This window comes from Equus przewalskii, chromosome 14 (genome assembly GCF_037783145.1).
Source record: "Equus przewalskii isolate Varuska chromosome 14, EquPr2, whole genome shotgun sequence".
Taxonomy (NCBI): domain Eukaryota; kingdom Metazoa; phylum Chordata; class Mammalia; order Perissodactyla; family Equidae; genus Equus; species Equus przewalskii.
Window position 1 is genome coordinate 81,640,458 of NC_091844.1, and position 14,484 is coordinate 81,654,941.

At 49.8% G+C, this 14,484-nt stretch overlaps 1 protein-coding gene across 24 annotated transcripts in view; it reads right to left on the reverse strand.

Moving 5' to 3' along the window:
* The window catches only part of GREB1 (growth regulating estrogen receptor binding 1), a 140,827-nt gene that overhangs the window by 62,552 nt on the left and 63,791 nt on the right, over positions 1 to 14,484 (reverse strand). For 14 of the 24 annotated variants that reach the window (XR_011526732.1, XR_011526734.1, XR_011526735.1 and 11 more), the window contains exons 2-4: positions 14,084 to 14,264; positions 9,495 to 9,614; positions 6,872 to 7,048 (exon numbers count right to left, since the gene is read on the reverse strand). Coding sequence is in view for 19 of the 24 variants with exons in the window: in XM_070574435.1 (XP_070430536.1) it covers positions 6,872 to 7,048; positions 9,495 to 9,614; positions 14,084 to 14,240 (454 nt within the window). In the remaining 5 variants the exon portion in view is untranslated. Of the gene's footprint in view, positions 1 to 2,661; positions 2,725 to 6,871; positions 7,049 to 9,494; positions 9,615 to 14,083; positions 14,265 to 14,484 lie in introns of all 24 variants that reach the window. The other 10 variants (XM_070574436.1, XM_070574432.1, XM_008531455.2 and 7 more) reach the window with 2 other exon arrangements.

Sequence of the window (14,484 nt, forward strand, 5' to 3'; positions counted from 1 at the left end):
GGAAGGGATTCTGACCCTGATGGTTGAAAAGGTGGATGAACAAGAAACAGAGCTGCAAGACCGAGGATGCTAAGAGCACTTTGCCAAGGCCGACGGTGCCACTGAGAAACAGCCAAATAGAGCACAGGCCATTGCCCCATGAGAAATGTGGGCTGTGGGACCACGGCTCCATGCCAGGGGCAGGGATGGGACCCGCAGACCCGTAAGGAGCTCCTCCTGGGCTTCGGAAAGGAAACTGGAAACCCTGGCTCTTACGGTGAAGTATGTAGGGAGCCAGCAAGCAAACTGCTCTCCTGCTTTGGCAAAAACTTTCTGGCTAGAAGAATGAGCTGCTCCTCTGCGAGATGATCCAGGGTCACGGAGGGGGCGACCGAGAAAACCACAGGCCACTTACTGACCGGCCCCAGGACACCAGGGAAGTGCTTGAAAACACCCCAGCTTGAACGTGTGAGGTAATTCTAATTTTCCAGGAAACTGTCTGAAAGGCAATAAAACTTTTCAGGAGGAAGAATAAAACAAGCCATTCTCTTTGGAAACCTACCTTAGGACTTGACAGTTTATAACCACCTCTAGAAAACAGGCCTAGAGAGCAGGGGATTCAGCCTGAATCCCCAGATTCCTGCCAGGCACAGGCACCCAGAGCTGGGAGGAAGCAGTCCGTCACGGGAATATTCCCTAGCAGTGACTCTCTCGTGACCACACAGCCGCACTGTGGGATTTTCCCAGAGGTCCAGGTGAGCGGCATTTAGCACGGCCGGGAGCATTTGCTTAAGAAGCGCATTCTGAATGGGTGCTGGCCACCCAGCCAGGCTCTCCCCTCTGTTGGAAGGAAAGCTCCTGCCCTCTTTCCATCCCCCTTGACTGCAGTGGAGCACGCAAAGACTTGGGGACCAGAAGGACTTGGGTTCAAATCCCGCCACACTAGTTATGTGACTTTGGGCAGGTTAATTAACATCTCTGAGCTTTGCTTTCCTCCTCTATAAACAAGATGATAATAGCGAACATTTACTGCACACAGACCACATGCCAGGCATGGTGCCAAGCACTTTACATTATAACCATCCTCATTTAACCCTCCTGAAGCCCTATAAAACAATGCGTAGTAGGATCCCCAGTTTATGGATGAGGGAAACGAGACACAGACAGAGGCAGTAACTGGCCCTTGGGTACGGGGTAGGAAATATCAGAGTAGGGATTGAACCTCCCTGCTATGCCATCTCCTCACAAAAATCCATCTTGAAGGAGGACTAGGAAGGTAAAGGGCCCACTAGGCGTCTAGGGCACAATAGGTGGTCAGTAAGTGTCATTTCGGACAGCGTGCTGTATTAGAAAGGAGACTGCAGGGGGAAAGGACACTCAAGGCGGACCCTGCACAGCCCCTCACAGTGCCGTGAGATATGGGGGACGTGGTTCAGTGTCTCCGGGTTTCAGTTTCCCAACCACAAAAGGGAAGGCAAGGACTAAATGGGTCCCATGCTTCCTTCCAGAACCAGTTACATGATTCTTCTTTGAAGCATGCACAGTGCTTCCTTCCGACGCACCGGGTGGTCTCTGAGCACATGGCTTACAGCGGGCTGGAGGAGGCCCAGGTTTATTGCTGAGACCCCTCCCTTTGCAGAAAGGGGTCCCCCCAACCCTCAGGGTGGCTCTGGATGCCCACCATTGTTTGATCTTTCCTTCTTGAGCCACAAGTCCAAGGAGGCCTTGCTGATACCACCACGCTAGATACAAGTGGTCACAAACCGGTCCTGCACCTCAGGCCTTCCTGGGCTGTGGGTGCCTCCCTCCCACCACACGCCTGATGCGCAGGGAGGCTGGGTCCAGGCCGCTGCTCCAGGGCAAGCAGTCACTTGATCCAAGCTGTCAACCTAACATGCCAAATGCAAATTTAACAAATATTTCTGAGCACAAATACGTCATGAGCTCTCACTCAAAGAACACTTGCTCGGAATTAAGCCAGGGGCTCTGAGGAAGACAGATAAAAATATATGGCCCCTGACTGTTAGGAGAAAGGGACAGACACGAATAACTCACTCCATACTGAGGCAGTGATGAGTATTCAGCAGAAGCATGGACAGTAATAACAGCAGTCCCTCAAAGTCGGGCAGCATTTTAGAGTGTAAAGCTTCACAGAGGGGCCCGCTCAGCTTTCAGAACCACAGCGCGCATGGCGTAAATCACTCCCCCTTTCACAGACGGACAGCCTGATGCTCCGAGAGAGGAGGCACCTCTGCGAGGCTGGAACTTGCTTTTCCGGCACGCGGTGCAGAGGGAGAAGGGAGCGAGGGTCAGGAGCCGGTCAGGACCGCAATTCCAGGAAAGCCTCCTGGCGAGGCGGGACTTAAGTTGCACCTTGAAGAAGTCGGATGGCGAGAGGCATCTCTGTGCTCCTTTCAAGGGAGGTGCCGGCACGGGCAGCCCGTGCTTTACCCAGCAAGCTCCACGGCCACCCTCCCGTCCCCTGGAAATGAACAGCAACTCGGGAAAAACCAGGAAGACTGAAGCACAGTAAGTGAACAACACAGAATCTAGCATTGCATCTCTGCTGCGAACACAAGCTGTAACAACCACTGTCAAGCCCCACGTGGAGGGAACGGAAAAGAAAATGGGCAAAACCAGACAGGATGTTTATTGCGGGGTGGTGGGATTTGGGCAGCTTACCTTTTTCACTTTTTGGATTTCTGTTAGTCCCATCACAATCCTATTTGTGGAGATGAAGGTAGCCTGACAACAAATGAGGAAAAAATATGCCCATAGCCCCCCACCTTGATATTCTGGCCAAATTCCGAATCGAGTGTGGAAATGATCCATCTGTGTCTCTGAACGGGCTTCCGAGGCTATTCTGTCTGTGGTGTCTCCACGGTGTCTGCCTGGGAAGAGCCACCTGGACAAGCATGTGCACTGGGCAGCGAGTGAGGGGCATATGGTGCAAAGGCCCTACCGGGGTGGCAGGCAGAGCCCAGGAGCCTATCAGTATTCCAGAGGAAACGGGGATGGGCCAGGGGAGATGGGCGTGGGGAGACAGGACAGAGCCTAGGGTGGCTGACAGCATGATGTTAGGAGCTTTAAACGTATAATGTCAGGACGCATAACATCTGGCTCCTTACTGCTTCCCCTGCCTCAGTTTCTCCCTTTCAATAAAAAGCAATTATTCACATGACCTCCAAGAGATCTTTCTAAAACACAAATTAAAACATGGTAATCACCTTATTTGAACACTCCCAATGTTTCTTCAAAATATAAGCTGTAAGGGAAAAACCAGGAAGGAAGGGCGTATAAATTAAGAGAAACTTAAAGGACATATCAATCAAATGCTTTGGGAGAATCTCGTGTGGATCTTGATTCAAAACACCAACTGCAAAAAAAGTATAAGACAAAATGGGAACACACTGGATATTTGACAATATTAAGGAATTATCGTGAAATTTTTTGGATACGACAATGGTATTAGATTTCTAAGAAAAAGCTCTTATCTTTTAGAGATACACACTGAAATATTGACAGACGAAATGACATGATGTCTGGGATTTGCTTCACAATAATTCAGGAGGTAGAGAAGAGGGAAGAGTTATAAATGAAACAAGGTTGGCGGTGTGTATCTGTTAAAGATGAAGGATAGATACATCAGACTATTCTACTCTCCTCTGTGCTTCCGTAGTTTGGAAATGGCTTCCTGGGTACCATAGCCTTTTCCAAGCAGGACCCAAGTGACCCCTCCCTGCAGCCTGCACTCCAGCCTAGGTCCTGAGTCCAGCTCCAGCCACAGGGAGTTCTCACCATTCCTCCAGCATGCCAAGCTCCTTCATGTGTATGGTTCCGACTGGGTTCACATTCAGGACCTGCCACTTACTAGCTGGGTGACCCTGAGCAAGTCAGTTAACTTCTCTGTGCCTTTGTTTCTTTTTTTTTTTTTTTTAAAGATTGGTACCTAAGCTAACATCTGTTGCCAATCTTCTTTTTTGTAAATTGTTTTATTCTCCCCAAAGACCCAGGTAGGTAGGTGTATATTGTAGTTGTGAGTGACTCTGGTTATGGCATGTGGGATGATGCCTCAGCATGGCTTAATGAGCAGTGCCACGTCCACGCCCAGGATCTGAACCAGTGAAACCCTGGGCCGCGGAAGCAGAGCACGTGAACTTAACCAATTGGCCACGGGGCCAGCTCCCTGTGCCTTTGTTTCTTCAGATACCAACGCTAGATAATGCATCCACCACATCAGTCATCTGACTTAATTAGAACGGTTTCCGGCACATGCTAAGTGCTCTCTAAAGTAGCTGCTGTTGGTTTTCAGTTGGTGGCATTGTTGCTATTCTTCTCCAACTGGCAAAATTCCACTCATTTTTCAGGGCTCACCTCAACACCTCATCCTCTGAGACACCCTGCCCACCACTGGGAGGTGGTGCACCCTTGGGTACCCGACAGCACTTCAAGCCCTTGGCTACGGCATGCGGCACAGAGATGGATTATAAGCTTTATTTCTGTGGTCGTTTGGTGCAGATCTCCGAGCTGAGCTCCCAGAAAAGGACCAGGTCCCACTAGGCTTTGGGGCCCCGGGCCGAGCTAACGGTCCACCTTCAGTCGGGGTTCTACGTTCAATAAATGCTTAGTTATGCGCCTGCCGAATGAACACAGGACTCCTTTGCTCCCATCTAAGAAATGAACATCCCAGCTAAATGTTTTCTCCTCTTATGTCTTAGCTATCAGCCAATTTAGATGAATCACCATCATAAAACTGAAATACACACCTAAAGTTTAATCTTTCAGCTTCCTCATACAAAATCCCTAAGTTGATTCACAGAAAACAAGATTCCCTTCATTATAAATTATGGGGGGGCTGGCGGAGCTAAACTGCTACTTCCCCCAAGATATTCCACAGCTTCCATTTCATAGGTCCCTAAAAAGCACGGAGCCCCTGCCCCCAGAGGGCTGTGAGGCCACCAGGTCCTGTGCAGCCATCAGGGTTAATTGCAGGAAACCTAAACAGTGTTAAGTGTGCAAGCTGAGGGCATAAAGTTATTTTAAAAGAAGAAAGCATTGGCTATTACCAACCAGCCCCTGGTCCCCACCTCGGAGGGCTTTTTGGCGAGCAATTAACGAAGGCTCCACTTCCTCTGCGCTGGCCGCCTGAGGAGCGAAGCTGTTACCGGGCTGGTGGTGAATAGACTTAAAGATTCTTGTCTCCACATTTCAAGACACAGGACCTCCTTGATTTACCACCCTCGCAATTCCTTTACAGTCACAAAGTGGTGGAATTCAGGCAAACCTCGGCCAGCACCAGATCAAACGCTAACCTAGTCACCAGGCCATCTCCCAACGTGTTTCGTCCCTCGTCCTAAGCAGCCTTGATAAGCAAATTAAATCAGAGCTGGAATGACCCCGGGAGCTTCTCTGTTAGAGTGAATTTTCTGGAATTATCTTGTTCTCAAGAACTAGCTAGAATAAGCCCATGGACCTGCCTAAAGAGAGATTTGGCTAGAAATTTCTCTCTCCCTGGTCATTGTCCCAGAGCCCAGTCCATTCCCCTAGTCAGCAGTCATCCGCCTTGTTTCAGAGTTTACACAGGCTGTGTCCCCCCCGGCCCTCGTGGCAGGAACCGTCTCTCTTTCTTCTCTGGGTCAATCCTCGCTTCCTCCCCTTCTCCACCCTTCGGTCCTGCGCACAGTGCCTCAGACAGGAAATGTGCTCAAATAGCCACTGAACTGTGTTTACCTACCCAGCTTTGGGGGCCGTATCAAACACAAAACTGGAGGTTTAAATGCTTGTACACAGGGAAAGTACAGAAGAAAATGTGTGTGTGTGGTGGGGGGCGGGGGGTTAACCCAGAAGTTTTTCTCACAAACTCTCACAAACTCGCTTCTGCAACAAACACTGTTCCTGATGCTACGTCTGAAATAGATGATTCCAACCCTCCTGCCTGCCCAGGTCTCCTCCACAGGAGACACGGGCCGGGTGAAGGGGCCAGACTGCTGCAGGGCCAGGAGCACGGGTGGAAGTCACCTCCCCACTGGGTGGATGAGGACACTGAGGCCCGGGGGCCACACAGCGACCTGTGGTCACACGCAGGAGTGCACCCAGCTCTCTGATCTGGCTGCACTAACAGGGGCGTGTGCTGAGCACGGGGCCTGGCTCACAGGAAGAGCTCAACAAATGGCTGAACAAATGGGAGCCAGGCTTCGTAAGGCTTGGCCTCAACTCTGCACTGAAGTCGGGACCTTCACGGGCCAGCGGTTGTTTGAAAGATCAAAGCCACGGCTTCCCCATGCTGACCTTGACCAGGATACAGAACCAAGTGGTATGGTAGTTAGGGCAGGATTTGGAGCCGGGAAGACATAAGTTTGAATCCTCACTCTGTTCCTTTACTCATGTACTTCTGGCAAGTTCATTAACAGGTTCATGCCCATCTATAAAAACAGGACAATAATGACCACCTCTTGAGAGGTGAGAGGTCAACCAAGGGAGAGAATGGCTGGAGGGTGCCCGGCAGTTATCAGGATGTGAATGTTCTGGAGGCAGGAACACACACTCAGCCTTATTCTCCTTCTGCCTCACGTCTGATGGCTTCTGGGAGGGTCTGGCACAGGGTTTGTCATTCCTCATCCAGGTAGGCACTTAGGAAAGGTTTGATAAATACACGTACAAAAACATTAAAACTAAATGATGAGCTCTCTACAGGAAAGTAGTCATATTTTAAAATAAATCTCATTTGCATTTCATTCCACAAAGAAATAGTCCACTGAGAGTCATCAATGGGGCAGTGTGACATGCTGATGAAGAGACCCTAAAGGTGGCCCGTTTCCGACCACCAAAGGCCTGCCGTGTCCCCGCCCCACATGTGGCCGGAGCCGTAGAGAAGGGCAAAGGAGGAACTTACCAAGGAGAGCGTTGTGCCCGTTATCATCCGGCAAGAACCTTTTGTCCACGGCGCACACCAGAAGATGGTCTGGCAGGCTGGGGGACTTGGCCCCCACGAGGAGGAAGTCTGCAGGGACGTCGATGGGCTCATTGGAAATGGAGACAAGACGCAGGTCCTTCCCGGCCTGACAGAACCCTAGGAGGAACAGACGGGGCTCACACCTGCTGCCCACGAGGGGCTTCAGCAGAACCAGGATCCATATGGGCAAGCGGACGAGAACCTTCTGGATCTTGTCAGGACCAACCCTTACCTCTGGACGCAGCTGACTTTAAAATTAATTCTGAGAGAAAAAATTATCACCATAGTTATTCGTGACACTTAGCACAGTTTTTAGGATTACCAGTGTCACCATGTAATACACATTAATGTACAGAGGAAGCTTAACAGGGAAAAACTGTAGACAAATGGTGGTAGATTAAGATGTATACAACATAAATCCATAAGAAACTGTGAGTGATTTTCCATTTTTACATTTTACGGGTATGAGGAACAGGCTGATGTCCGGAATAAAGGGCGGAGCCCAGGGCCGCTTGGCCGCTGCCTCCGGGGAGGGGCTGGGTGACCGCCTCTTAGGAGACTCTTCAGCGCAGAGACACTTCCACTCTGTGCCACTTTAAACTTTTTGTATTTGAGAGCTTTTAAATATATTTCCTATTCAAAAAATAAGTGTCCAAAAATATCTGGAAGAAAGGGAGAAGACGGAAACAGCTGCGATTTATTTGGATGGGCCCCTTCCAGGGTCTTTCTTGACAACAGCACATTCAGCTCCACCCGCTTCGAGGCCTCCATCTTTAGTTACTGACTGAGATGAAGACAGATGCCGTGAACCCTGATGGCCCAGGCCTTCCCTGCAAAAGTCTACAGCACTTTGAAAAGTGCCGTGCCCCTGCTTCACCATGGACAGCGCGCTGTCTCCTGCTCTCCCCTCTGTCCCTCAGTCCGGGGTGGCGGTGGGGGGACCTGGGGGGCGGGGAGGCGGATAGGCCCACTCCTGCGCCCACCGTGTGCGGCACGGGGCCAGGACACGCTCTGCACAGCTCTCCTGTGATCGCCGATGGGAAGGATTTCTGCCCCCAGTGCAAAGACGTGGCGATCGATGCTCAGAGAGGTCACTTGCTCAAAGCTGCTGAGAGGCGAGCCAGGACGGAGCCAGGCCTGAGTCTCAGGCTAGGGGCGGTTCCCCTCATCGTCCTGGGGAAGTTAAGCAAATTCCCAGACGTTGAGGTCAAGCACCCAGCAGGTCTGCGACCCAGCCCGTCCTTCTGAAGAGCTTGGGAAAAGTTGGCCGTGGGCAGAGCATTCACTCCATTTATTTGGAAATTCTTTGAAAATCACGGTGATGACCACTGGAGAGTTTACTGTTCTCTTATTTAATTAGGTGGCCTTTTAACACGTGGACACTAGCAGTCCTACCTCACGAAGAGCCACTGTGCTGGCTTCCCTCTCCCAGTGAGGGCTGATCCCCGCCCCTGTTGGCCATCCTGCACAGGGTTGGGTCTGGGCCCCCACACAGGGCCCATGGGGCCACCACTGCCGTCTGATCACTTCTCCCCACCCTGCCCAGGCGCATTGCAGACCCTTACCCAAATAAACTGCTAGCAGTTCCCCAGAGGGCTACAATCTCACCCCTCCAAGCCTTTGCACATGCTGTTCCTCTGTCTGGAATGTCCCAGCTTCCCCCAACCCTCTCCCAGTCTCCTCGCTAACTCCTGCTAATTCTCCAAAACTCAGATGAAGGACCACCTCCTCCAGGAAGCCTTCCCCAAGCTCTCTGCCTGCAGCAGGAAACTTCCCTGTGCTCCCGGGCACCCCTGCTTGCCTACCCCACCCTATATCACTTTCTACATCGTCTGCAGTGTCTGCTTACCTATATAGCTCCATTAAACTGGGAATTCTTGTACCTTTTATCTCCAAATTTCCAGAGCAGGGGCTCAATAATTATTTTAATTAACTGACTAAATAACTAACTAGTTACACCTCTTGACTGGTATGGTGACAGGACACATGAACTTACTACCTCTCGGGAGGCTGTCCGGCTAGTGAGGGGCAGAGCAAGTCTCTGAGCACAGAGCACACGCTAGCATCTCTAGACCAAGCTGCCACCCCAGCCGGCATCTCCAAGCCTCAGTTCCTCAGCAGCAAATGGGAAGAACATCACTGATTTCACAGGGCTCCTGAGACAACAGGTATCTGCGTTTTCAACAGAAAAGTACCAATAGAGGTGAAAGATGATTCCTACTAATCAATTCTGAGGTAAACACGCAGTACCAGCAGATCTGAGTTGAGAAAATATATTCTAGTCTTCAAACAACCGATGTAGAAAAATGAACTCTGGGATCTAAATCCATTTGTAAAGTTGAGGCTGTCCAAAGGGTGGCTGAGGGGCTGTGCGCCCTCAGCGTGTGTGCCCCTTGGGGTGATGCAGCCAATGCTCCTGGTAGGGGAGGGCATGCCTGCCACTACCTGCTGGGGACAGTGGGCACAGCTCACACCTTAGGGGCCCAGGACGGGCAAGGGGACCCCCGCAGCACAGAGCCGCAGACTCCGGGCATCGGGGGCCCCGCCCAGCTGGTGGTCTCACCATCTGTGGTGCAGCACCCTTCGGGCGGAGGGTGCATCTGGTAGGGATTAGGGCGACAGTTCTGCTCCAGGGCCCCTTCTCCTTCTTCTTCCTCTTCCTCATTGTCCACTCGGCTGCCACCTACAAGTGGGAGAGAGGAGTGACAGCAGTGGAGGCAGAAGGAAATACTCAGCAAGTCTCAGCTTCTGAACCACTAACCAGTCCTCACAAACACACCGTGAGTCTGGCATTGTCTCCGGAGCTTCTTTACCCGACAGGAAAGCTGAGACTCACTCCAGTTGATGAGTTTCCCAAGGTCACAGACTCAGCCTCCAAGCCTGGCCTGGGGACTTCAAATTCAGGTTCACTTCTCTTCCCATCCACACAGCTCTACATGTCTGCACAAGCACAAGGGTGCAATACGTGTATAATTGGTTAATAAGGACGGAGCACGAAGCTTGTACCTAGTAGGCACTCCAAAAATATTTGTGTAGGGGGGACCATGGTGGAATATATAGACCATTTTACAGATAAGGAAACAGAGGCTCAGAGAGACCCCATGATTGGCCCACAGCTCTTCAACCACCATGTTCCCAGTCGTGTCTGATGCCCAAGCTGACATTGTCACCACCAACTGCACTGCTCAGTTTAGAATACAAAATACAGTGTGAACTGCCTTTACATGGTGGAAGAGAGCTGTTAAACTATATGTTTTCATTTACATGCATGTATAAATTACTAGAAATACAAACACATCCAAATTTGTCTCATACACAAACCATTCCAGAATGTTCTAGAAGAGGGTCAGGCTTAATAAAAGCTTTTTATTAAGTGAAACTGTATTTTAAGAGTAATGGCAAACATGGAACTGGCCAGGAGAGCCAGGAACTGACCATGGAAATCCCCTGCTCCATGTTTGTGAGCTCTGTCACAGCAGTAAGAGGAGTTTCTTGTCATGAGCCACAGACGCTCAGCTCCTGGAGAGCAGGCCCTCTGCCCTTACTCATCCCTGTAACCCAGGCACCCAGCAAAATGCCTCGTACAGGGGTGGTGCTCGAGAAGCATCTGCCCAACCGAGCTGAGCACACACAGCTACACCTTATTACCCAGCATGGCTAGAGAAAGGGGGGATTTCCTAGAAGTGAATTCTCAAGGCTGTTAAAAGAAGTTATTCAACGGACACTTTTGGTAAAAATCTTTCCCAATATGCCTATCTTTAAATGTCGTTAAATAAAGACCATACAGATTTCTTCATGGTTTAGGGTCATTATGAGCATCCTTAAACACACTAGGCTAGGAGACAGGTGTTTCTTCTTTTGTTTCTGTCTTCTCTCTTAGTGCTGGCTTCTCCGTTGCCATTTCTCCTACTCCCATCTTTCTCGGCTCTGACACCCTCCGTCCCTCCAACCAGGGAGTTGAGTGGTTTTAGGTTAGTGATGAAATCGTGTGCACTGGACAAAGATGGGACAGGGACTCACGGATCTCAGGTTGTAGGATTTGTGTCTGCCACTGTCAATGTGGCCCCGGGAAAGTTACTTAACCCCTCTGTGCGTCAGATCCTGCATCTTTAAAATGAGGTGGTTATATAAAGTCACTTTGAGCTGTGACAGTCCAAGTGGGGAAATACGGCCCTCAGAGTTGCACAGAATATGCCAGATGTGATTTAATCAGTATGGGGTACTGGGAACATACCCTCACAGTGGCCACTGTTTTAAAGGTGTTTGTAGGACAGGAGACTAAATATTTCGAGCCAGTCGGTGACCTTGGGAAGGTCAGAGCAAGAAATGAAGCAAGAATTCCTGGTCTCTCCATCCTTCTGGACCTAGAGGACACAGAGGTGGTGGGAACACTGTAAAAAGATTACCCGGGAAGACAAGGGTGGGGCGCAGGGCAGACGAACGCCAAAGGCGCCTTCAGAGGCTTCCTTCCTGCCATTCAGTGCAGGCCCCGGGGGGAGTGGTGTCGCCCAGACCCAGGTGCCAGCAATGCAGCACAGGTCCCCATGGGGGCTCAAACTGTCCTTTAGCCACCTACGGAGTGGGTGGCATGGAAGGCTCTGCTGCAAAATCAAGACTAGTCTCTGAGCCAGTCCTCCAGAGGCCCGGAGCGGACGGCAGAGACACCAACAAGTGGAGGGAAAGGGGAGAGAAAGTCGGAGGCTTCGGAGCTGTGAGGGCACACACAGGAATGTCTGCACATTAGGCTGCTAAGCCGAAAAGAACAGGAATTCAGACCCTCCGAAAGAAAGAAAGAGGATGGTCTTAAGCCTCAGAAAGTCAAAGAAAGAGCTCAAAATCCAGTCACTAAGAAAGCAGGATTAAAGGTCAAAGGTCTACATCAGACATTCCAGGACCTTTGATGGGACCGGCTGGGAGCAGACCAAACCAGACTGTTTACCAAGGTCCCCGGCAGGAGCAGAGCTTTCCGAGGGCCCTGGACACACCAGCTGGACTGGCAGCTCAGGACCCTGAGCTGAAGCAGGAATGCAGGGATCCTAGTGCGGCATCTCACTCCACGAGGCCATTCATTTGAATGTTTACACTACATTCTGTTTTCTTTCCATGAGAAGAAACTGTAGGACATGCTGAGTGGGTGGGATCATAGGAATTTGCCTGCAACTTCTTTAATTAATAAGCACTTATCCCAAAAGGCTGGGTGGTATTTGTTTGGTTTGGTTGGTCTCTCTTTAAAAAATAAATAAATAAATAACACGTAAAAGGTTTTTCCCCTAGAAGGAGATGGCAAGACCCCTAATTCAGAGAACAAAGTGATGAGGCCCTGCTGAACCACCCTCACAAATACGGAGAATGTTAACAGACTGAGGGTGTTTAGTACACCAGCTCCCTGGTCATAAAAATCATCCTTCATGTTATCTTCTAAGGAAGGACAGCAATAAGATAAGAGATCCTGACACAGAGACAGACAGACAAAACAAGGTGTGGCCTGTACATGCCATCTGCACCAAGTTTTATGATGCAGAAAGCAGGGGCTCGAGCTGAGTGCTTGGTTTATGGTGACATTTAGCAAACCGAAGAGTCGCCCGCTTCTACCAACCCCTCATCCTTCCTCCCCCAACTCGAAAAACGAAATCTCAGAGGATTTCCCTATTCTGTCTGGAAAATGGGAAAATCACAGCAGGGCCTGCTCTGGTTTTCATACCGACACGAGGGCTGCACATGGCGGCCAACAGCTGGCAGGGAGCCTGCAGCACTCGGCACCGGAGGCATGGGGCTGCCCTGGAAAGCTCCGCGCGCCCCACACCCTCTCAGCAGGGGAGGGCCTCCTCAGAAACCAGCATGTTCGGGATGCAGCCTCCCAGGTAGAGGACAGGAAAGGTAATCCATGGAGATCACTCTCCCTAGATGGGTATCCATCAAAACTCCAAGCAAACCAATCTTCCTTCTTCCCAAATCATGAGACTCAATTACTTTAGCTGATGGAGGTGAAAGCAGATTTCAAAGTGCCATTCAAAGGTACTAAATTATTTATCATTATGACTATCGTTAACTCACCATGACCCACCAAGCCTTTCAGTGCTGTTAGAAGATAAGGATGACCATTTAATACATATTTCACAAAAGTCTAGGACATATTCTCCAGGGATTTCTCATCTCCCCACAGTGTCACAGGAAGGCTTCCTATGCCAGAAAACGTCAGTCCTTTCTATGTGAATTCTAGAAAATTCTTGGGTTTCCTACTTCGTGGTTTTGACCACAATCTAGTTTCCCTCTAGACCCAGATCCAGTTCTTTTTGGCTCTTAGCTGATTTGCAAGGTTAACTCTGTAGGGACATTTCACAGAGTGACACAGGAGCGCTTCTCTGCTGGAACTCTCAGACATCACACAGCGCCCGTGCCTCATTTTCCCTTCTGTGCGACCTTCCTCAGCCCGTCATCCCCACAACCCCCAACACACACACACACGCGCATTCACACTGACACACTCACTCACATCGTGACCACCCCAACACAGGACCTGGCATACCGCAAGCTTTCTTAATTAGTTAATTTTTATTTTAAAGCACAGCCTCTTTAACTTCATGAAAATACACAGCTATAAAAAATACACACTAAAGATCGAAAAATACAACCATTCTAATGTCTCTGGATAATTAAGTAAACCTTAAAGTTGTCCTCATGCCTGAAGATTATTTATTTATTTATTCTTAGCACACGTTAAATTCATAAGGGTTTGTTCTCGGTTTTTAAAAGTTTCTAGAGGGCTCTTGTATCTGCTATCATAAGGAGAAACTACCTAGGCTACTTTGCAAAGATATGGTCAAGAATCCTGGGATAAAGAGAAAAAAATGTTTATCCAAGTGAAAACGTCAAACCTTTTAATAAGGGTAAGTGACAACCAATTGAGAAGAGTCAAATTCGGCCCTATTCTGTTCTCGTGTTAATCCAATGAATAATTTTATTCCTTGCAACTTTATGGCTGAAACTTATTTTAGTTTTAGCTAAGTAGGAACGTATGTGCCACTTTCTTCTTCTAACAATTCTTTTCTGCTGGGCTCAACATTTTCTAGCAGAACAGCAGAGGAAAGGTTTCAAGTTCTGTTGCTAACATCAACTACATCAATACAAGAAATGCACAAATGCAGCTCCTACCTTCCAGAGCAGAGAGCTGCCGCTCAGCTTCCAGGTACAGCTGGGAGAAGATGGGCCTGGGCACCAGGCTGCTGGACCGCAGCGAGGCCTCGATAGAGCTGTGCAAGACCTCTTCGAACCGCGTCGTCTTCAGCTGTCCAGCGTAAGAGTTTCCCATCTTCAAAAGAGACGATGGAGTCTTCTGTTTAAAACGGCATTTCAGTTTCAGTGAAAAAGACTGAGCTGAGCGTGAAGCCCAAAGGTAGAAGGTAGACCCGCTGCGAGGAGGGGAGGGCCGTGTGTCCCCCGCTCGCAAAGAGGAGGAGAAGGCGGCTCTTAGCCGCAGCTAGTGCTGGGCAATTACAGGAAGTTATATAAGTAACAGCTTTCTCTAATTTAGCACTCAGCAGAGTCTGACACCT